The sequence below is a fragment of the Xenopus laevis genome, chromosome 4L (assembly GCF_017654675.1).
Source record: "Xenopus laevis strain J_2021 chromosome 4L, Xenopus_laevis_v10.1, whole genome shotgun sequence".
NCBI classification, from domain to species: Eukaryota; Metazoa; Chordata; class Amphibia; order Anura; family Pipidae; genus Xenopus; species Xenopus laevis.
This window is the reverse complement of record NC_054377.1, coordinates 115,570,262-115,593,764: the sequence shown is the minus strand read 5'-3', so window position 1 is coordinate 115,593,764 and position 23,503 is coordinate 115,570,262. Positions and strand designations below refer to the sequence as shown.

Genomic DNA, 23,503 nt, shown 5'->3' with positions numbered 1-23,503 from the left:
ACTCTAGAAGCAACACCTTCCAACACTTTATCAAACACTGATTACAATTTATAAAGGACAGCATAACAACGTCCAAAGAGAAATGTAACGTGGGATAAAAGGACAGAATGTGCAGGACAGGTGCCACAATGTATACTAATGGTGTAGACTGGACATGGTGACAAAATGTGTGGCTAAGGGCACTTTAACACCATCAAACCAAGCCACAGTACAAAGGATGTTAGATTTCTAACATTCTCAGAACCGTTTTGTAACACATGGAACAGTCAAATAATGGTCAAATAATTGGTACAGGCAAATACATTCTCAGATGCAGACACATTAATTTAGACACACAACATGCTCATCTGAGTGGTGTTTACGACACTGTCACTGTAACGCTATGTAAGTATTAACACTTGTTAGAGATATACACGAGAATGTTACAGGACATTTTTAAATGTTAATCTTTCCATTTACTGTTTTTTCTGGATATTTTGGCAAGATATCAATGGTAAGCAACATGTGCCATTCACCATTTCAGGACTCAATCATAATTTCAATCCTGTTTCTATTATTTAATATACTCATCGGGTCCTTGTTTTGCTCGTTTTTGTATTTAAAGGGTCAGTGTGAGTTTAAAATGGTCAGTGGTGCAAATGAGTAGGTGTCTGTTTATTGCGATACAAGAGGGAGTGCAGACAATGCAAATACCACTTCTTCCTGTCAAAAAACACCTTGCTAAGTCCACCTTAATTTACACATCATTTTTAGTAACATTTCCCATGTGCCAACCTTACTAAGAAAGATTCACAACAAGACTTTGGCCGAGTGTAAACTATGGGTTCAGCCTGTTCATCCATAAGGTATGTACGGTCCAACTGTATCCCACACACAGGCAGACTGACAGCTGCACTCAATCTAAATTGGCTTGTACAATAAAGTGGTGACGTACTTCTTCTTATATCGATGGGTCGCACTAAGAACCATTACCCCATCCTAAAAAACAAGAGTGGATAATATCAGTACAATAAGACAAAAACAGACATATAAAAAGTTATGTTGTGTTATTCTAGTACACGTAACACATCCCCCACTCCATTTAACAAATTCTAAAGACAAGAATAGGCTCTTTCAAGCAATGATGGGGATGCATGTGTCTTCTTTTAGTCTTTTTCTTAGCATTTCTTCTGGGCAAGTAGTGTTGCCTGGGATCTAACAATCATCACTATGGACTGTATCAGTGAATGTTGGATATCTGTTACATTTTTTTTTTACCCTGCCAAGGGTGAGAGCTAATAAAGCCTGAACTCTGGTTGGGGGATACAAAAGTATTTTTTCAAAAACAATTGCCCCCTGCTAGCACTAGGGTGTATGCACCAGGAGGGAGCTCCTGGTGAGGGTGGCCATATTGAGGCACATGCATGCGCACAATAATCGAAAGCCTTAACTCTCTTATTATTCATATGCATATGACTGGAGCCCAGGTCCAGACTCAGAATTAAAATAGGCCCTGGCATTTCAGGTACACAGAGGCCCAATCAGCCCACACAGAGGCCCAAAGAGCCCCCACCAGCCCACCAAATACTGACTTTCTATGGCACCTTATCGCAGCCCCTCTGGCATTTGCCAGAACCCACAGATTGCCAGCCTACCCTGCTGGAGCCCTTTGTGTTTGTCATTGGTTGCTCCCTTCTCTACCTACAGAAACAAAACTGCAGTTTGTACTTCCCCCCTAAAATTAGTGCCAATCATGCTGCAAATAGAAAGAACACGATTCTTCCCACCCTCTAAAAAAAGAAAACAAACAGCATTACAGAAGCTGGATAGTGTGTGGAAGTACTTCTGTAAACCCCCTATATTTTGCATTGGTTTTCCCGATGCAAACAGCCTGCATGAAATCGTATTCCCTGTCAATTACTGCTCCACTTTGTTAAATAAAGGTGCAGGTCTTTAGCAGAGAAATGCGTTATGTGTTACATCTGCCACATTCTATTTTAAACAAAACCATTTGATTTATTCATTTGTCTGTGAATGGGACCAAACAATTGCATGCCAAATCAACACTGGGACTCTTTCAGGAAGTTAATCCCTTTGTTAGTCCATTATATAAAAACACCTTCTCTGTGTTACTAGGGTCTGAAATATTTCCTCTGACAACCAACTTGTTTACCTCGTCACAGTAAACATTACCTTTATTGACAAAGCATACAGGTGGTTTAGCATGACGTGATTTGGTTCTGGAAGGAGCGCAGGATCGCACTGAAATAAGCAAACATAGAGCAGGTTTAAACATAACTGTCGATACATAACTGTTGATACACATATAACACACATTGTATTTCGAGTACAAACAAATGATTGTCCTCCACTATTATTGAGAGAAGGAGTCAAGAATGTTAGGAATTTTAAGTAAAGAGATAAAATAAGGGTAGAAGTGACAACTAACACAATGCAGACCTAAGGGAAGTGTTAGTATTAGGCATGGATTGTGAATTTAGATGTGCTCACATACACTTTCTATATATTTTTTTCTTTATATGGGGGGATACAGGTGTTTTGATTCCTCACTCAGCCACAAACATACTAAGGGCTGCTAAAATATTAAGCCCTACTTTTTTAGGCTCTCATCGGGGAGACAATACGGGGGTTATTTATCAAAGGTTGAATTTTAGAATTATGTGAGCTTCTTTAGACCTCGAATGAACTCACAACTTGAATGGTTTCTAATTTAAGAAAAAACATGGAAAAACTGGAATCAGCAAGTTCGCAAAAACTCAAATGAATAAAGTTTCCACAGGAAAAAACTTTAATCGATTGAATTGATCAAGTTTTCGAGTGAAACCCGAACTCGAACATCATGAAGGCTATTAATATCTTCAAATGGTTAAGGGACCTCTTCCATTGACTCCTACATGACCTTGACAGGTTTTAGATGGTATATTTTCAGATTCAAGCTATTTCCAATGTCGGGGCATAATAAATCTCAAAAAATTTGAGTTTTTTTTAGAAAACTAAAAATACTCAAATCGATTTTTGACTCTAAAATAACCCTGAAAATTAGATTGTTTTATGAAAAACACAACTCGAAACCTAATTAATCTGCCCCTAAGTGTTTACGCATAGATTAGTATTTGAAATCATTCTGAGATGACAGTGTGTATGCCTGTAAATATTTTAATATTTTATGGAGGTACTATGACAAAAACGAAAGTGGAATTTCTAAAGAGCCCATTGTAAAAATCTATTCAGCAGTACATGTACACAACTTTTTCAAATGTATCAGCTTTAGACAGCTCCTTCCCCATTTTGGTCTTCCCAGAGGAAGAGAGTATTCACAAAATGACAAAAACCATCTCTCTCTCATGCTATTACTCTAAAAAGCACATTAGACTAAACATATTAAAAAAATCAGATGCTTTAAATGTTCCGTGAATCAAATTCACCCACCAGTTATATCAGTTTCTTGAGCAGGGAAGACATACAAGGCTTACAGTCAAAGTGGGCTTTGGGTATAAATAAGGACTAGGAAGCAATGAGAAGGATAGTGCAACATTAGTAACCAGGATGCCCACTGCAGTCCTATCTCATATAGATAACTTTGATTAGGAATCAGCTACCAAAACAGATTTGGGGAGAAGGATAGGGAAGGCAGGCACATGGGAAGTCATTACTAATACCCTGGAAAGCTTTAAGGTAAATGGGTGCACTGCAAAATATGGACCTGCAGTCAAGTACAGGTCAGCTTTTCAAAACAAGCAAGTGGCACTCAAAAAAAGCTACATGCAGCCTTCCCTGACAAGTGACAGCCTGTCTATAACGAACACCACAAAGCTTTTCCAGAGACTTTTACGAGGTGACTCATAATTTTTGGTCCTGGCTAAAAGGCAGAAAAAAAAAATACATATTTGGCTCTTATTTTTCCAATAATGAAACACAAATTAAATATTAACAAAAGCACAAAGGGGTCCTTTAAATACATTATCCTTTAAACTAACAGAGATGTTGGTGTCCTTGTTAAGTATAACTTGCAGAAGATGGGGAGGAAGGATAGGAGGTGATTTAAAGCGTTCTTCTGGCTTGTAGGCATATAACTCTTGGCCATAAAGTCCAGGGGGGGAACTTGACAAGTCTAAGAAGAAATAAAAACAAAACAGAAAGTTATAAAAAGTGAAAATTCTGCATCAGATCAGTACATTTAAAGAATGTATCTTTAGCCCCACTGCCAGCCTATACTGTACAGGTACTGACAGCTAATAAAAAATATTTGGTTCTTAAATATTACATGAGGTTACCACTGTAGAAAAAAATTAAATTACTAAAATAAAAGTTCTGAAAACGACTAAATGAGTGCCAGATCCTACCTCTAGCTGACGTGTCAGAACTTTCCATTGAATCCAGTTTCAAAGCATCAAATACTTCAAAATCTGACTTCTTCACATGGATTAAGTTGTTAATCGTACCAAGCTGGCTGGTGACCACAGGCTGAAGAGAAAATGAGACTTGTATGTATGTATGTATATTTGTATATAGCACTCCTAGCAAAGCACTATACAGCAAAACAATAAATTAGTAGAAACAAACAAGGGGTCACTGCAATAATAAGTAACGATAAGTGCATTATTAGAGATACGGTTCACATTAATCTACACACTTGGAGATTCGGGAAGATTTAGTTGCCCGGCGACAAATCACCTCTTCTTCAGGCGACTAATCTCCCCAAACTGCCTTCCCACCGGCTAGAATCTACAGTAAATCGCCGTGGCATGAGATGGCACTCCGAGCGCTTTGTTTTCCGAAGTCGTCGGAAGTTTCCTCATGAGGCAACTTTGGGTGACTTTGGAAAACGAAATGCTCCGAGTGCCATCCCGCCTGCAATTTAGATTCTAGCCGGTGGGAAGGCAGTTCGGGAGATTAGTCGCCCCGAAGAAGAGGAGATTTGTCGCCGGGTGACTAATCTTCCCAAATCTCCATGTGTGTCTCTGCCCTTAAATATAATTACAATACAGATTAAGTGCTCAATGTCAAGGAGACATAAGGATGAAGGACTCTACCCCGTAGGGCTTACATTAAAGCTACTGGTATCATTCTATCACTTGAATGTTCTGAAAATGTTACATTTATTTTGGGCAGGGCACACTCTGTCCTCTCTCACTATATACTTTAGCTAAGGAAAGTCTAATGGCATCATTTACCACTAACGAGCATTAGCTCTTTTTAAGGTATGTAAATGAATGTGTATGTTAAATGTTTTTAAAACAGTATTAGCTACGTGAGCTAAGGAACAGATTTTACAATATACCCAGTGGTTAGTGTGGGGCACACATTTATAGATGGCAAGGGAAGGGGCAATGGAAGTATATATGTCGGTGGAGGAATAACTGGTGGTCCCAAGTTACACCCCTGAAAAAGATCTTTATGTAAAAGATCTTATTGTTGTTATCATTATTGGGCTAGAATAAGATTTTAAGTGATATGCCACCTAGCACAACTTACTTTCCAAAACATTTAGACCTTCAGACCAGTAACAAAAGGCTGGTGGGTGGGATATGGAGTTAAAAAAAAATCAAGCACAGTGGGGAATTGGTAGTGATAATGACACGATATTGATTTAAAAGTGTCTGCCAAATTTGGACTTAATAACATTAAAAAATAAAAGTGTTTTAAAGTAATTAAAATATAATGTATTGTTCCCTGCATTGGTAAAAGTTCTGCGCTTGCTTCATAAAGACTACTATTGGTTATACAAAGAAGATGCTGTGTGGCCATGGGGCAGCCATTCAAGCTAAACAAGGAGAAAAGGCACAGGTTACTTAGCAGATAAGCTCTGCTTAGAATACAATGGTATATACAGATTTCATCTATCTGCTATGTAACCTGTGGCTCAAATGGACGTCCCATGGTTTCATTTCAGTTTGTTTATATAAACTATAGTCGTGTTTCTGAAGCAAACACACCAGTTGTACCAGTGCAGGGAAACAGTACATCATATTTTAATTACTATAAAACATTTTAATATTTTGGGGTTACTGTTCCTTTAAGATATCCAGAAGACCTGATCAACTGGTGCTAGTAATGCTGTCTGTTCTTAGAAGCCTAAAGTTTCACTTTAGGCTCCTGATTGAGGTTCTTTTTTTGGGGGGTGGCAATAGTAATATACTTACTCTACTTATATCGATTGACTAACCTTTGCAGTGAAAGCATCCCTTTCCTTGTGATGTTATATAGTTTATGTGATACATCCATGGAAAATACTAAAATCCATCTATTATAAGGCTACAAATACAAAACTAGATTGCCACAAACCTGATTTTAGCCAGTAGCTTTACGCTACAAGGCCATATTAAAAACAAAGTGTAAATATATATTTCTAATCAATTGTGTATTTAGTTGATAAATAGTGCAATGACAGAAAACACACACACACACAAACCAATCATACACTGCCAACAGATTCATCCTCCACTGTAAGCTTCTCATCTGTTGGATTTTGAGATTCAGTGTTAATGGACCGCCATTCTAATAAAACTATGAAACTTGAAAGCTCTCTCCTAAATTTACCTCAGAAGGGTCATGTACCCATTGCCCATCCACAAAAAACTTGTACTGATGCTCTCCCTCTGGAAGGTCCAAAATGGCAACAAAGTCATTGTGGCTACAAGACAAATTTCAAAATGAGAGGTTAAACTCTAAAGAATGAATAATATATAGTGAATAAAATATCCACCGTTGTAAAATATAAGAATATTAAGGTGGTTATTTATCAAAGGTCGAATTTTTTAGTTTTTTATGCCTCGAATGAACTCAAATGAACCCAAACTTGAATCAGCAAGTTTGGGTTAATGATCTGAAAACTTGAATCGATCGAGTTTTCACCAAAAAAAAACCTTGAATTGATCGAGTTTTCGGGCAAAACCCTCTGTAAAGATCACGAACATCACAAAAGCTATTAATATCTTCAAATGGTTCAAGGGACCTCTGCCATTTGAGCTATTTCCATAAATATGCAAGACCATCATGGAAACAAAACCAATATACCCAAATTTTTATGTTAGTTATGGTTAATACCTTTTAATCAGTGGAATTTTTGTATTCCAGTTGTTGAATGACCCAGATATGAAGACTTCTTTGCCACCTTCTGTCCAACGGATTACAGTGGGACGACCCTGCTGAGATGATTTCCCTGGATCCTCTGAGTCCTGCGTCCATGTTGAGTCTCCAGGGTGCTGAATGGCCAGAATGTAAATTAGAAATAAATCTACACTCCGAAATGAAGTTGAATAGCAGGAGGACCTCATGTAATAAACCTGTTTTGATGCAAGTGGTTTGCAAAGGAGCACTAGAGAGAGCACTTTTGCACTCTTCAGTGCTCCAGTACTTGCATCCAGAGTCATAGTAAATGACCCCTATGGTAACACCAGATCACATTCCCACTCCAGTCTCATGTAGGGTTTAAGCTAATTGGAATACCTTAGATTCTTGAGTGCTAAAGATATTTGGGTCGTCTGTGCTTCCAACCATGATTTTGTTTTCCTCATGCTCCTTTGTAGAGTGTCCCGCAGTTGCTCCATCTGCACGGTGGGACTTGCCATGCCGATCTCCAGATATGCGATCACTTGCAGTGTTACCCATAGTTGGTTCAGGCAACTTCAAAGCAAACAGATTGTGGTTTAAAGTGTATATTATATAAGGGAGAAATCTGTAGCAGAGCTAAATATACAACTAATAAATAGGGTTTATATTGCTCAGGGTATTGTTTACATGTATCTTTAGACAGCTTCTGTGGCTTGAAATGTCAGAGTTAGTGCAAGGAGAGACAATGAGCTCAGTACCACCAATGTATAATAAATAAGGAAGATGTATTCGTAGTGTGACTGTCACTCCCACTCCTTTACTATAGTCTACAGCACCTGAATAGGCCCAGATGACCCCAGTCTTGCAGTAATGGGGCCCCTGGGCCCCACCCACCCTGGGCCCCACCTACCCCAGATCCTGCCCACCCCACAGTTAAAAGACCACACAGACATCAGGGCTAAAAAAGGTAAACCCCACCCACATACACAACTTATAAAAAGCCATTGATGGTCAGGGCTCCCTTATAAGTCAAAAAAAACTATGGCGCCACGGCCCCCCATAAAAGTTTTTTTTAAAAAAAAATTGGTTGCCAGGACCACCCTATAAAACTTCTGGTCTTTTCGTGGCTTCAGGACATTGTTTTGGCTCGTTTCCTGGCTTTGGGTCTTTTCACAGCTGCGAGACTCCAACTTTGGCTCTTCGGGACTACGGCAGATGTAGCTCGGCAGTCAAGGGGGGCCTGGCTATTTCAAAAGTTCCAGCACAGCTGAGCCCTCCTTTAGGCCCAGGCCCTAATGAGCAGTAATATACTCATCTCTGAGAGAGATTGACAGGCACAACATGAGAGATAGAATATGGGATTTGGGTATATACAAACACAGCTGCCATCAAATATAACCCAGAGCTCCTAACAGCAAAGCATTGCGGCTCCTTTAACAGCTTGTGTATAATATCTATGGCAACAGCACTGCCATTATACAGAATTACTTCTTCTAAACTCCATTCCACTCCACACAAAGGCTACATTGGACTATGTTTCCTTGTTTTTAGAACTATAAAAGGCGGCATGGCACAAGACTTATTAAATATTGGCACATGCTAGGGACCTGTCTATTTTAGATCCGCCTGTAACTAACTAGGAAGTGAGTGCGGGTGAATGCAACATAAAGCAAGGAAGCCAGGCGAGTGAAGCGAATATTCCCACAATGCCCTGCGGCCAGAGCTGGAATCTAATGTCATTTGCTGAGTAATAATTACACACAGCGATGTTCCCTGTTTACTAACAGACATGTAGTGCAGGGAGCTAAGAGAAACTTACCCCGGGAGCTGCAGGGCCCTGTCCCTCGGAGTGAGCGGGCTAGTGCAATGCCTGGAATAGCTCTCAGCTGTGCTCTAACAGTGACACATGCCACAGCCGCTTGTCACACGCAGCAAATAGATAAATAGGCAGACGCGCTGGGCAAACCGGCACCACCTCTCGCTAATAGGCCTGGATGAGCGATTCCTCTATCCGCCATCTAGTGGAGGGAAGCTGACCAGAGCTGTGCCCACTGCTGACACAAAGACAAGGCCTGTGGCATGGTTAACCCTATAAGCACTGGATGAAAAAGTCTCTTAGTTGGGAATACATTTTTTAAACATATGTTTAATCTAGTTCTCAGCATGATTAAAATTCACCTCCCCCAATATAAAAATGAGGGATTCAAAAGATGTCCTGGCATTTCAGGTACACAGAGAGGCCCAAAGCAGTATCGGACTGGGACACCAGGGGCCCACCAAAAAACCTTAGACCAGGGGCCCACAAAATATTTTTAGACCAGGGGCCCACCCTCAGTACTATTTTCTTCCTCTCCTCACTCAACCTCTATTCTCCTAGTCTCTTTTCTTTACATACTATAATCTATTATTCCACCTATTTTGCCACTTTGTTCTCATAGAAATAGGGAATGGCCATGAAATAGGCCAAATATTTAGCAGCCTGAGGGCCCACTGACACCTGGTCCCACCGGGAGTTTTCCTGGTATCCCGGTGGGCCAGTCCAACACTGGCCCAAAGAGACCCCCATCAGCCCAATAAACAGTGACTGTCAGCTGCATTTTACTGTAGCCCTCCTGGTACCTGCTACAAACCACAGACTGTCAGTCTGGGCCTGAATCTTAATCATACCTCACAACATTTGAAAAATAGAGAGAGGGACCAAAAAATGTTTGAACATGCCCATTTTATGGCCACACCCCCTAAATACCACATTCATTTTACAAAATTTGGCAGGTTATGGAAAGTCTAACACATGTATGGGGTTTTTAATGGAGAATTCAACCCTTAACTAAAAAAAACCCCTTCCCTATAGTGATGTGCGGGTCAGGGTTTTGACCCGCACTCGACCCTAACCCGCCCTTCCGAGGTCCTTTTATAGACCCGCCCCGCCAATGACATCACAATGTCATCACAGAAGGGGCAGGGCGAGCAGGCGCGAGATTACAAAAATGGAACCCAGAAGTCAGATGCCGGCATTTGAATGTGGGGGGCGGGGAGAGCAGGAGAAGAGCTCAACCCGCACCCGCCAGGCACCCGCGAGGATTATTATTATTAACATGTATTTATATAGCGCCAACATATTGCGTAGCACTGTAAAGTAAATGTGATTATACAACTAAATCACATGCATTACATACATAGAACATATGGAGTAACAAACATCACAATTAATACAGGTACAAAAAGGTGAGGAAGGCCCTATGCATAGGCATACAGTCTAAAGGGAAGGGAGTAATACACAAGGTGTGGGAGTGGGCAAGATCGAATTAAGTGGGTGAGAAATGTGGTACTGTATGTGGTGTTGCGTTTGGTAGTTAAGCAGAGTGAGGGTAGGCTTCTCGAAAGAAGTGCATTTTCAGAGATTTCTTGAAAGCAGAAAGGTTGGGAGAAAGTCGGACAGACCGTGGGAGAGAGTTCCAGAGGAGGGGTGCAGCCCTTGCAAAGTCTTGAATGCGAGCATGTGAGGAGGTAATGAGACAAGAGTTGAGTAGCAGGTCAGTAGAGGAGCGTAGTAAGCGATTGGGTGAGTATATAGAGATGAGTTCAGAGATGTAGGGTGGGGCAGAGTTATGACGTGCTTTCAAAGTGAGTGTCATTAATTTGAATTTGATTCTGAAAGGTAACAGAAGCCAGTGCAGGGATTGACAGAATGGCGAGGCAGAGGAGGAGCGGTTGCTGAGGTGTATGAGCCTCGCAGCAGTGTTCATTATGGACTGGAGAGGTGACAGTCTCTGGAGGGGGAGGCCAATTAAAAGAGAGTTACAGTAGTCTAGACGCGATATGATGAGAGAGTGAATAAGAATTTTGGCAGCGTCTTGGGTGATGAATGATCGTATTTTGGATATGTTCCTTAGGTGGAAGTGACATGATTTAATAAGTGACTGGATATGAGGAGTGAATGACAGGGCAGAATCTAGGATAACCCCAAGGCACCGGGCCTGGGGAGAGGGGGTGACAGTGGAATTGTTAACTATGATGGATACTTCCGGGATGTTTCTGGTGTTAGTTGGAGGAAAGAGAACCATTTCAGTTTTAGAGAGGTTTAATTTAAGGTAGCGTTGCGACATCCAGGTAGAGATAGCGGACAGGCAGGAGAAGACGCGAGTTAGGAGTTCTGGGTTGAGATCAGGAGATGAGAGATAGATCTGAGTATCGTCAGCATAGAGGTGGTAGTGGAAACCATACGAATTTATTAATTTGCTGAGGGAGGAAATATAGAGGGAGAATAGTAATGGTCCCAGGACAGAGCCTTGAGGAACTCCAACAGAAAGAGGTAGGGGAGAAGATGATACTCCATTGTAGGAGACACTGAAGGAACGATTGGTGATGTAAGAAGAGAACCAGGACAGGGCTGTGTCACGAAGGCCAAGCGACTGGAGGGACTGGAGGAGGAGAGGGTGATCTACAGTATCAAATGCGGCTGAGAGATCAAGCAGTATTAGTAGTGAGAAATGATTGTTGGCTTTAGCAGTTAAAAGGTCATTAGTTAGTCGAGTCAGGGCAGTTTCTGTGGAGTGTTGTGGCCTTAAAACCAGATTGTTGGGGGTCCAGCAGGTTATTGTCAGAGAGGAATGAGGTTAGTCGGTTGTAGACTAGGCGCTCAAGTAGTTTAGAGATGAAAGGTAGCAGAGAGATAGGTCGGAGGTTGTCAAGATTGGAGGGATCAAGAGAAGGTTTTTTCAGAATGGGGGTGACAAGAGCATGTTTTAGTTGAGAGGGAAACAGTCCAGTTGAGAGCGAAAGATTAAATAGGTGAGTTAAGGCTTTGATTAGACAAGGATTGGTATTGCGGAGAAGTTTTGAGGGAATTGGATCAAGCGGGCAGGTGGTAAGGTGAGAAGAGGCCAAAAGCTTTGAGACTTCCTCATCAGTGACAGGGGTGAAGGAGCACAGGAGAGACTGGGGAGTGTGAAGGGAGGGTGGTGGAGGTCTAGGGGGGGTTGAGTAGTGTAATGTCCCTTCTGATAGTGTCAAATTTGTTTTTGAAACTTTTTTAGAAAAGTTGTGCTGGTTTTTTAGAAAGGGAGTTAATGAGTGAAGTAAAGTATGTTTGTTTGGCTTGGAAGAGGCTGGTGTTAAAGGAGCGCAGGGCAGATTTGTAGCTCCAAAAGTCTGATTCTGAACGGGATTTGCGCCAGCGACGCTCAAGTGCACGTGAGTGTCTTTGGAGCGCTTTTGTATGAGCAGTATGCCAAGGTTGAAGTGGTTTGGGTCTAGAACGTTTAGTTTTTATAGGAGCAAGCTCATTTAGGGCAGTGGTGAGAGTACTATAGTTGACAGAGGTAGCCACATTAGGACATGAGATGGCTGAGATATTAGAGTGAAGAGAGTCAAAGGAAGAAGAGAGATGTGACACGTCTACAGCTTGCAAGTCACGGTAAGTACGTGTTTGGGGAAATGCAGGGGGTGAGGAGGGAGTTAGTGAGAGTTGAAATGTGAGCATATTGTGATCAGAGAAGGGAAATGGTGAGTTAGTAAAATTGGTGGTTGAACAGAGTCTGATAAATAGGAGATCCAGAGCATTACAATTGGAGTGAGAGGGGGGAGTCTGAGCACAAAGATAAGCCTAGGGAGGAGGTTAATGAAAGAAGTTTAGAGACAGAAGAGTTGTTAATGTTGTTAACGGGTACATTAAAGTCACCTAATATGATGGATGGGATGTTAGATGAAAGAAAGTAAGGAAGCCAGGCAGCAAAGTTGTCCAGAAATTGTGCAGTTGGTCCTGGTGGTCGATATATAACAGCAATGCAGAGTGAAATAGGAGAAAAGAGCCTAATGCAGTGAGCCTCAAATGATGAGAATGATAAAGAGGGAACAGGTGGAAGAACTTTAAAAGTACAGCGGGGAGAGAGAAGCAAACCTACCCCACCTCCAGGTCTGTTACCAGATCTGGGAGTATGAGTAAGGTGTAAGGTGAGTGAGGATCAGTGTGAGGTTGATCCGAACCGGCCCGACCTGCGGGTAAACCCCCGGGTCCCTCGGGTATCGGGTCGGCCCGCACATCACTACTACCCTACACAGACCCCCCTCCCTCCCCCCAGCCTAACTGCTAACCCAGGGAAATACCCCTAGCTTTTTACTTACCCCTTGGTGCAGATTCAGGGACCGCAGTTCACGGCAGTCATCTTTCGGGAGAAGCAAACCTACAGCTGTGACAGGTAATATAAGCACTGCAAACACTATGAGGAATCTGCCCCACTAATGACAGAGCTGCATTTACTAATGACAGAAGACAAAACATGGGGAACGTGATGAAAAGCAGTTTCTCTTTCTGATGATAGATGCCTTGGACACTGACAAAAAATGTATTCCTTACTTAGGGACATGTTTACAGATACAAGTAATTTGCCAGATCTACTATCTAGCTTTTCATTAAAGGGGCAGTTCACCTTTGAGTTAACGTTTAGAATAATGTAGAGAGTGATATTCTGAGACAATTTGCAATTGGTTTACATTTTTTTTTTCATTATTGGTTGCTAGGGTCCAAATTACCCTAGCAACCATGCATTAATTTGAATACGAGACTTCATACCTCCCAACTGTCCGGTTTTTAGAGGGACAGGTCCTCTTTTGACAGCTCAACCTGCAGTCCCTCATTTGTACTGGAAAGTCCAGTTTTTCTCTAGTAAAGAAAAAGAGAAAAGTGCTTATTAAATGATATAATTTGTATCTCAAAGGCTTTCATTTTCACATATATATCAGTAAGCCAAGGTATCACATTTCTACCAAACTGATGTACAAATGACATTATTGGCAGGTTCCCAAATAAAACATGGCGACTCCACGGCGCAATAACTTTAATTTTCCCTTCCTAGGAACCTTCGCGCCCGGAACCTTTGTTCAGTCAGACAGGGGGCGGTATTACTGGGTGAACCCTGTCACTGCCAGCGGTGCAGGGGGGTGGAGAGAACGTTTCCGGCCAGCTCATCCTGATCTCTAGACCGGCTGTGTGTACGTCTCCTTCCAGTCACCATGGTCCTGCTAACTATGATCGCCCGAGTGGCGGATGGACTCCCGCTGGCAGCCTCCATGCAAGAGGACGAACAGGTGCAATGTTCATATGAAGTTCAAACATGTCTTCAACTCGAGGCACTCTACCTGTTGGGAACCACATACTAATGGGTATAGGGGACTAGAACGGTCGTCAAGTAGCTGAGGGCAAGTTATAGTGCTGTTTGTATGTAAAGCTTGTGGTTACACAACACAGCTGAAGGGGCAACTATACTGGCGGGTATGTGTACTCTATCCATACAGCTGAGGGTGTTATTGTGCTGGATGTGTTATATAGAATGGCCTGCTTGTGTGTGTTTAGCTGCTATAGGAATAGAGTTAAGGTGTATATTTTAGTGCTAGCTGTTTGTTTGCTTTGTGATGAGGTGTGAATAGTGTGTGCGCACTTTGTACTGATACAGGGGAAGGACACATGTAGTATTGGCTTTACTTTGCCCACGTGAGAGTTTTACCACACAACCCAAGTAGTCAGTCCACTTCATTTCTTTATCCTGGCACACGGAGATATTTGTAGACATGTATTTCAGTTATAACTATCTGCCTAGTGTCTGTCCCCATTGATAGAGCAGATCTAGTTCACATGTGTGGTTCTGGCTATTTATGTACAGCCTATGGAAGCTGTTGTGTATAGATTTTTTGTTGCCATATAGTCATGGGATACTTGTTTAGGCTGTACAGATGATAGCTATGTATTGACTATTTGTATATAGGCAGTAAATGTAGAGCTGTTTGGTCACCATACAGATGAGTACTTGTAGTGTATGTGTGTGTATGTATATATATATATATATATATATATATATATATATATATATATATATATATATATATATGTATATATATGTATATATATATGTATATATATATATATATATATATATATATATATATATATATGCATAGTGTCTGTACTGGTGTAAAATATGTAGGTAGTTGTGTGTGTGTGTGTCCACACGGAATGAGTTCTCTATTTTGTTGTGTTTTTATACACACTAGCCATAAAGGTGAGGGCTTTGTGTGTAGTGTTCATTTGTATTTGCCCCTATTGAGGAGGGGTGTGTGTAGTGTTCCCTATGTAAGCAGGTGATGGATATACGGAGCTTTTTTTTTGCATGCAGAATACCCAAAAAGGTGTACATGTGAGGCAGGCATAGGTGTGTGCTTGTGTTTTATCGGTGCCTAGGTACACGCCTAGACTTGCGAGTGGGCATGCATAACTGTAATGTAAGTGCATGTAGATAAGATGCCTTATTAAAGATTATACCAAGGCTAACCAGCCATAGACCTTATATGGTCCTCTAAGGGATATGTAGGGCTTCTAGCCCAGTCACAGCTTGTTCTTCTGGGAATTTTTGACCGGTGTTGGTTTGCACTCCCTACCTTCCATAGGCCTGGTTATAAAGAGTTGTCTGTGTGTAAAGACTGTTGCACTACTTATTATTGGCTGAGTGAAAGAGCTACTAGACCTTTATCCTTTTGCTCAGGAGGTATGGCAGTCTCTGAAATGCTGCAAGACTTGTGCAAGAGAAAGTGTGCCTGGGGTTATGGAGTAGAAAGGTTTTAGGATAGAAGCACGGGGGTTTAGATTGGGAGGGTTAGTGAATACAGTTCAGCACTAATTGTCAACCAAATTGGAGATATTTCAGAGCACCTTATTGATTTGGTTTTTTTGTTAGGATTAGGTTACACTGACTTTTATAGCAACTTGTCTCTGTTTTGCTTTTATAAATGTGCTACATGTGTCCCTACAATATGTTTTGTGCAACTGGAGAAGTTGCTACTATTCCCTTGTAACATTCCGGTTATGCAGGGTTCTGTTTGCCTTTGTCTCCGTGCCCTTGGGTTACTGTATGACAGGAGAATATGTAGTAGTGCGGCATAATTGCTGCTCTCCCTAAAGTATTAATGAAACCATCTCTCGTTGGTCTTATTTGCATGCAATGTGTTATAATGTTATATTAATGTGCCCTATGTGTCAAGTTGGGGAGGAGTGGAAATGCACAAGGATGGTGACATAATAAGCACTAAAACAGGAGAATAGATACAGAATAATACGGATACATTTAGGGGTAGAGTTTTTTAGAACTCGAATGTACTCAAATGGTTTCTAATTTAAGAAAAAGCTGAAATGGGAAAAACTCAAATCAGTGAATTTAAGGTAAACAAATTGATTGAATTTTCGGCAAAAGAAACTCGAATTGCTCAAATTGATCGAGTTTTCGGGCAAAACCCTCCGAAAAAACTCAAACATCATGAAAGCTATTAACATCTTCAAATGGTTAAAGGGACCTCTGCCATTGACTTCTACATGACCTTGACTAGTTTTAGATGGTTTATTTTCAGGATTGGAGCTATTTCCAGGGTTGGGTTTTTTTTAAAACTCGAACCTTAATAAATCTGCCTCTAAGAATGCATATAAGCGTAGGAGCGGGCAAAATAAATGTATGTACCTTGTATAATGTGCATAGAATATGCTTCTTCTTTTTTAATCTCCTACCCCAGGACATCGGGCATGGAACCTTTACAGAACTTTGTAGTAGGGTTGACATGAACACTTTTCATTTTCTCAGTTAACACGTTAATAGGCAGATTATTATATGCTGAATGATTTGATGTTCGTTCTTATTGTTACCATGGGAGATTACATGTTCACAAGAGACCAGTCAGAGTATAGAGTACTCAATGATTGTTTTTCCCTTTTCTCTAAAAATGATAGAGGAGCCGGTGTAACCAGATTTACAGTGTAGGAGTACAGAAGGTTTATCTCAAACACATTTTATGGCTGACACAGAACATGGAACATGTACCCATGTGGAATAAACACCACAAAGTTTACAGTTTTCAATAAAATGTTTACTTCTTAAAAAAAATAAATGACCACTAAATACTATCTTTTGATTGGCTGCTATCGGTAATTTGACCCGTAGCCAACGTTTATTACATTTCTTTCTTCATTGTACAAGCAATGTTAATGTGAACAATACCCTGATTCTCCTTTTTTTTAAGATTTGTTTTTCTGGTTTGCAGCTTGCTGACACTAGCAATCAGGCAGTCACTCGACTATCACAATGAAGACTGCATAAGAAAGGCTCTGAATAGAATAATAAGCAATAAACATAATTGAAATATATATTTTCACATTCTGCTTTCTCATTGCCAGGGTCACTGACACTAGCAACGTGCGATTGTTAGTCTTCTATGAGAGAGGCAGGATAGAAAATAAAAAAAAAACCAATGCAACATATTTAGATGTAATTAAAAAGTAAACGTCCCTTTAAATACATAGCAGTGTATATGTGTATTGCTAAAACATTGCTTGTTATTCTCCTACAGTCGGGCAGAGACCTGCAGCAGTACCAGAACCAGGCCAAGCAGTTGTTCCGCAAGCTGAATGAACAGTCTCCAACGCGGTGCACCCTGGAGGCAGGAGCTATGACCTTCCAGTGAGTAAATGAAGCTGCCACTCATAGCTCTCTTGTGCACCATCATTTTATTGGCTTATTGTACCAGCTCCACAAACATTCCTCACGCTCATACTAACTTCATTGCCAGATCTTAACAAAAGCTGCATCTCTGGTGATGTTGCAGAACTGCACTTTATCCTCAGCCAGCAATTGATTGGTACTAGCTGTATTACTGCAGCAGCCAGAGATCAGCAGCTTTCTATATGCGATGTTGTCTCTCCACTTAGTAAACACTGCCAGGAATATCCTGTCCCTGAGTTATTAGACTTCTCTCCCTACACTCATGTGCCCTTTTCACTCTTCAATGTTAAAAATGGTACACTCCTTTTGTTACATATAACTGAATACTGTTCCCTGTTCTTGGCTTCAGTTACCTGATTGAGAAAGGCGTTTGTTATCTGGTGCTCTGTGAAGCTGCTTTCCCCAAGAAGCTGGCCTTTGCTTATCTGGATGATCTGTTTGCGGAATTTGATGAACAACATGGAAAAAAAGTGCCTACAGTATCACGGCCATACTCCTTTATAGAGTTTGGTAAGGCTGCCTTGGTCTATGTAAAAAAATACTGTTAATGCTATTGGGGAATTCCTTTCTACAGCATTAGTATGATTTCCAGCAGGGAGTCTGCTTCAGTGTAAAAAAGTAAAGAAACCATCAAGGTTAGGGTGTGAAGGGCAAGAAAGAGTCAATGAGCAATGCAAGATATGCAATATAATGCCTTCATAAAGGGGTTGTTCACCTTCCAAGCACACTTTTTTCAGTTCAGTTGTTTTTGAAACCATTCACTAGAAATAAAGATTTTTTTCCAATTACTTTCCATGTTTTATTTTTGACTGTTTTTATAAAATTGAAGTTTAAAGTTGAATGTTCATGTCTCTGGCGTTTCAGTTAATTCATGTGCAGATTCTGAACTGAATTTGCTACATTAGTTGATGCATTTCTCAGCAGCAACTATTGTATCAATTCTAACAGCTGCCTTTAATGAAACTCAGGGATTCTGCTCAGCAGCGCCAAAGATAAGAAATGTATCAATTAAGAACAGTTACAGAGTCAGCGACCCTCCTCCTCGAGCTGACTCAGAAAGACATAAGGTGAATAATTTACATCAATATTATAAAAACCGTCAGAAATAGAAAAAAGTCTTTATTACTGGTGAACTATCTGAAACTGAATTGAAAAAAAGTGTTGAAAGGTGAACAACCCCTTTAAACAGAAGCTATTCACATGCCCCATAAATATTACAATCTAAGCAGGTGGATAACACATTTGAGAGCAGACTGTTAAGTGCCAGGGCTGGATTAGACTAGACACTGTTCTATTGCCCCAAAAGGTAGAATCTAAGTAATTTAATGAGTTTGAGAAAAAATTCCCTACAGAGGAATTTAGGGATGGAATTCCAGAGATACTGAGCAGGGGTGCCCAAAAGGTAGATCAGGATATACCAGTAGACTTTTAGCTGGTGATCAGTAGATCTCAAGACATTGTCACCAGCTTGTCTAAATCACCCTCCCGTTTCATGCTTCTCATTCATGTAGTTATCATGTTAAGGCTACATAAGAAATAGTTTATTAAATATAGCAATATACATTTTCTCATAAATCAATATATAAGTAAAATTGTCCTGGAAGAGAATGCTTACAATGCTTTTATGAATGTACATCATAATGGGACAACCTCACTAAAAGTAGACCCCGTATTAGTTAAGTATGGGCACTCCTGTTTTAGAGGATAAATAGCAGTTGGTGTGGATGGTGTGAAAAAATGGTGCCTCTGAGGGGAACCGAAGGAGATGGCCAGGAACATACATGGGAATGTATGAGTGAGGGAAGTGAGGGAATTTAGTGACAACCAGAGGAGTGGGGGACTCTTAACGTTAGCAGGAGGAGTTTGTAAGCTATCCTTTGCTTAATAGGAAGCCATGATAGAGATTTTACTAATGGATGAACAGGTTGCATCTTTGGAAAGAGCAGGAGAATTCTAGCAGCAGAGTTTAAGATTGATTGCAGGGGAGAAATGTGGGAGTCTGGGAGACAGGTTAGTAGGAGGTTGCAATAGTCTAGGTTGCATAAGATAAGGGCATTGATTAATGTTCTAGCAGTTACTTGTAAAGAAATGGGCAAATCTTAGCAATATTGCAAAGGAAAAGGACAGTAGCTTTAATATAGAGAATGATATATACCAAATTATTACATTTAAGAATGTCTGAAGTTATGTCACCATATATAAGCTGTCCCTGACTCACAGCCTCTTCTGCATCTAATGAAAGAACTACAAACTGCACAAACCCTGCTGTGTGCAAGTGTCATGGACAGCAAAATGTACTCGGGAAAAGGGCACCTTGCAAAATCTAATGGAACAAAAAAGTACTGTGTTACTCTTGATGTGAATTTTACACTTGTTACACGGCTTAAGTACACTGCTTCTAACATGATGAAAAGGAGTGTAAAAGAAGCAGGGGAAGAAAACAGTGCGTTAACACCACTGTTATAAATATGTTTTTTCTGAGGGAGCAGCTGCTGAAATAAACAAGGGGAGTGGATTGAAGCAAACTGCAGGGTTGGCATATAAGCCCATGGGATAGCACTGCTGGTCTGGTTGGCTCCTTGTGATTGACTACGTTAGTAGCAGCAAGCAGTTTATTATTTAGTTTAGGCTGCAAATGTTCATGAATGTGCCCTGTTTCCTTATATGCCATGTATTGGGCAACATTCTCTGATAACTATTTAGTACCTGTAAGGTTACATTCACTTCTTTTTCTCTATATCTTCAGTAAAACTAACTGCCTACCTCATTCTCTGCAGGAATTCTTAATTAATTGTTTGAATGTTTATAACAGATAACTACATCCAGAAGACGAAGAAATCCTATATCGACAGCCGAGCCAGAAGAAACCTTAGTTCTGTTAACACTGAGCTGCAGGACGTGCAGAGGATCATGGTTGCTAATATTGAAGAAGTTTTGCAGCGGGGAGAAGCACTTTCAGGTTTGTTGATAAGCTCAACAATAGGAAATATAAATACATGTGAATAAACAGAGGTTTACCCTGTTATTGAAGGGTAATCATAAGAGGGGAAAAAGTTGTCAACTTCCCCCATGCTGCACTTTCAAGCAATTTGTATGTCACTCATTTTGAAATGGAGCACAATTGAGTTTTATAGCCCCTCCCATGAAACTATAAAATATTCTGGTGACAAAACATTCAAAATTGCCTTGTCAAATTTCTAGTCTTCATTCATAAAGTGACTGATACCTTTGGACTTTTAGCACCATCATGTTCTTCTATGTAAGTTAACAAGTTGGGTTTTACCAGAAACTTCAGCTAGAGGCAGACCCATGTTGGTGGGAAGGCCACAAAGGCCCAGACCTCTGGCAGTAGATTCTAGGGGCGGGCAGGATTCTAGGGGCGGGCAGGATTCTAGGGGCGGGCAGGATTCTAGGGGCGGCAGGATTCTAGGGGCAGCATGCCGCCCAGGCGCATCTATATTGGTTCCTAAGCACTATGGAAACAGAGGAGATTTGATAGTTCTTCAAACTTCCCATGTACCAATCTTCAGTGCTCTAGAACTGATGATGGAAATTTGCCCATTTCAAGGGGAGGGGTTCAGGGGCAAAGAGCAGTGGTGGGCCTAGGGGCGCCCAAAATGTAAATCCGGACCTGCCTAGAGGACCCTCTTCTCTGATTTCAATCTGCTGTTGTCAGAGGCAGTATATGCTTAAAGGGGTTGTTCACCTTCAAACAACTAGTTGTTATCAGATAAATCACCAGAAATAACGACTTTTTCCAATGACTTTCTATTTTCTATGTGTCACGGTTTTTCTAATATTGAAGTATAAAGTGTCATTTCTCTCCTTCTGAAGCAGCTCTGGGAGGGGGGGTCGCCGATCCTGTAAACTGTTCTAAATTGATACATTTAGTTGATACATTTCTTATCTTTGTCCCTGCTGAGCAGAATCTCTGGGTTTCATTACAGACAGCTGTTAGAATTGATACAATTGTTGCTAATACTCCAGAGATGCTGCTGAGAAATGTATCAACTAAATGTTGCAAAATTGTAACAGTTCAGAATCTGCACCTGGATTACTGAGCTGCCAGACTCAAACACCAGAGACAGGAACATTCAACTTTAAACTTAGATTTTGGAAAAAACGTAAAAAATAAATAATGGAAAGTAATTGGAAAAAGTCATTATTTCTAGGGAACAATCTAAAAACAACTAAATTGAAAAAAGTGTTTGGAAGGTGAACAACCCCTTTAAGGAGATTTTAGGAAACTGCAACTATTTCTCTCATCAACCATTTAATTATCAAACCTTCCCTAGCTAAAGTGCCTCTAGGTGGAGGAAAACAACATTCCCCAGAATAGCACTTATTGTTCTAGGCGCAGCCTAACAGACACCAGGGAGAAGAAGGGACCCCCATAGCTGAAGTTTGAGATGTTTTAAAGCAACAAATAAAAAAAATCCTGCAAGATGTGTCCCTCTTTTTGGTGTGGGAGACCTGCTACAAAACCAAGTCAATGGTTAGGTTCCTTCATCTAAATGTCAGCTACCAGTATGGGTGATTTTCAGAATGGTAGCGTGTGGGGTAGACGGGTGTTTAGCTAGGTTTTTAGAGACTGCAACACTCTTGAGTCTGTGCTCACATTAAAAATATTGTAGATTGTGTCAGTCATCTAATTGACATTTGTTCTATTCGCCAGCTTTGGATTCAAAGGCCAGCAACCTGTCCAGCTTGTCTAAGAAGTACCGGCAAGATGCAAAGTACCTGAACATGCGCTCCACTTACGCCAAGCTGGCCGCCGTAGCAGTGTTCTCAGTCATGCTCATTGTGTATATCCGATTCTGGTGGTTGTGAAGAGAGGAAGTCTGAGGAAAAATACTGTGAAGATGAGAGAGGATTGGGGGAGTGTTTGCCAAGGTCTTAACCGTTTCACTGCTAGTGGCCTTCTCTGCAGTGATGTGGTTAATGGATTCTGCACATCTCATTGTGCGTAGAGATCACTGATGCTCTAACCTCAGAGCTGGCTTGTAGGGAACATAAACATTAGTAGTGCTCTTTTTCCAATGGCCAGCTAGAAGTAAGATTGCACATGGCTTAGTTCCTTTATCTTGTCATCTCTACACAACCACCCTGGACTGGTTCATAGCAACCCTCCCTTGCTATCTGACAGCGCATCATTGGTTACTCACCTACCCCCTCTTAGGCTACTAATGTATTAAGCAGGTTTCTACTACTCTTGAAGAAGCCACTTTACCCCCCGTTTCTGCCCTGCAGGCCTTGTAGGGAATAAACAGATCCATTTCAATCAGATACATGTGATAAATGCCAGAAGAAATTAGCTTGCATAGTAGGATGTCACAGCCCACCAAGAACACATGGGAGATGGGGAAAACAAGTAGTAACAAAATAATATTGCCAATTATTAAAGGGATTTTACATATATCAAACTGACACTGCTGTTTCATAGCAGAGTTTAAAGACTTGCCCTAATATCGTCCTGCGCTGCACTCCACAGAGTGAAACAGTTGTCTCGGTTTAATAAATGATACATATTTACAGTTATCTTAGGTTCTGTCAAAGCACAGCAAAGTTTTGCATATATACTTACGTGCAAATTGCAGCTTTTATTTTTGGGGCAGCTTGATCCTTCAGCAGTACTATGCCTTAAAGCAGATGTCCAGTCCAAACCAGTTGCTTTTCATAATGCAACAAATGTAATTCCAATATACATGAATTAAACACGTTCAGTGGTTTGAGGGTTATTTGTAATGGCTACTGAAACCAGCATCTGTTTGTGGCCGTTTATATTCTCTGCACTGCTGTACATGATTTCTGAACAATGTAGCACAAACCGGCTGAATTACAGACAGTGGAGAATGGGCTCCGGCTACATTGTTTCAAGAGTCGGAACCGGAAGAGAGAAGGGATAAACAAATGCT

At 40.8% G+C, this 23,503-nt stretch overlaps 2 protein-coding genes across 2 annotated transcripts; one reads left to right on the top strand and one right to left on the bottom strand.

The window, feature by feature from the left end:
* Positions 1 to 635: 635 nt before the first annotated feature.
* On the bottom strand, positions 636 to 8,921 carry prkab2.L (protein kinase, AMP-activated, beta 2 non-catalytic subunit L homeolog). The gene is given in 8 exon segments (NM_001087211.2): positions 636 to 978; positions 2,173 to 2,241; positions 3,978 to 4,111; positions 4,344 to 4,464; positions 6,541 to 6,634; positions 7,048 to 7,205; positions 7,450 to 7,626; positions 8,873 to 8,921. Coding segments are annotated over 7 exon segments (816 nt in total). The 5' UTR covers positions 7,612 to 7,626; positions 8,873 to 8,921; the 3' UTR covers positions 636 to 900.
* Positions 8,922 to 14,048: 5,127 nt separating this feature from the next.
* sec22b.L (SEC22 homolog B, vesicle trafficking protein (gene/pseudogene) L homeolog) lies at positions 14,049 to 22,874 on the top strand. Its single transcript, NM_001271009.1, is given in 5 exon segments — positions 14,049 to 14,139; positions 17,437 to 17,546; positions 17,938 to 18,098; positions 20,401 to 20,547; positions 22,264 to 22,874. Coding segments are annotated over 5 exon segments (648 nt in total). The 5' UTR covers positions 14,049 to 14,064; the 3' UTR covers positions 22,419 to 22,874.
* The last annotated feature ends 629 nt before the right edge of the window (positions 22,875 to 23,503 follow it).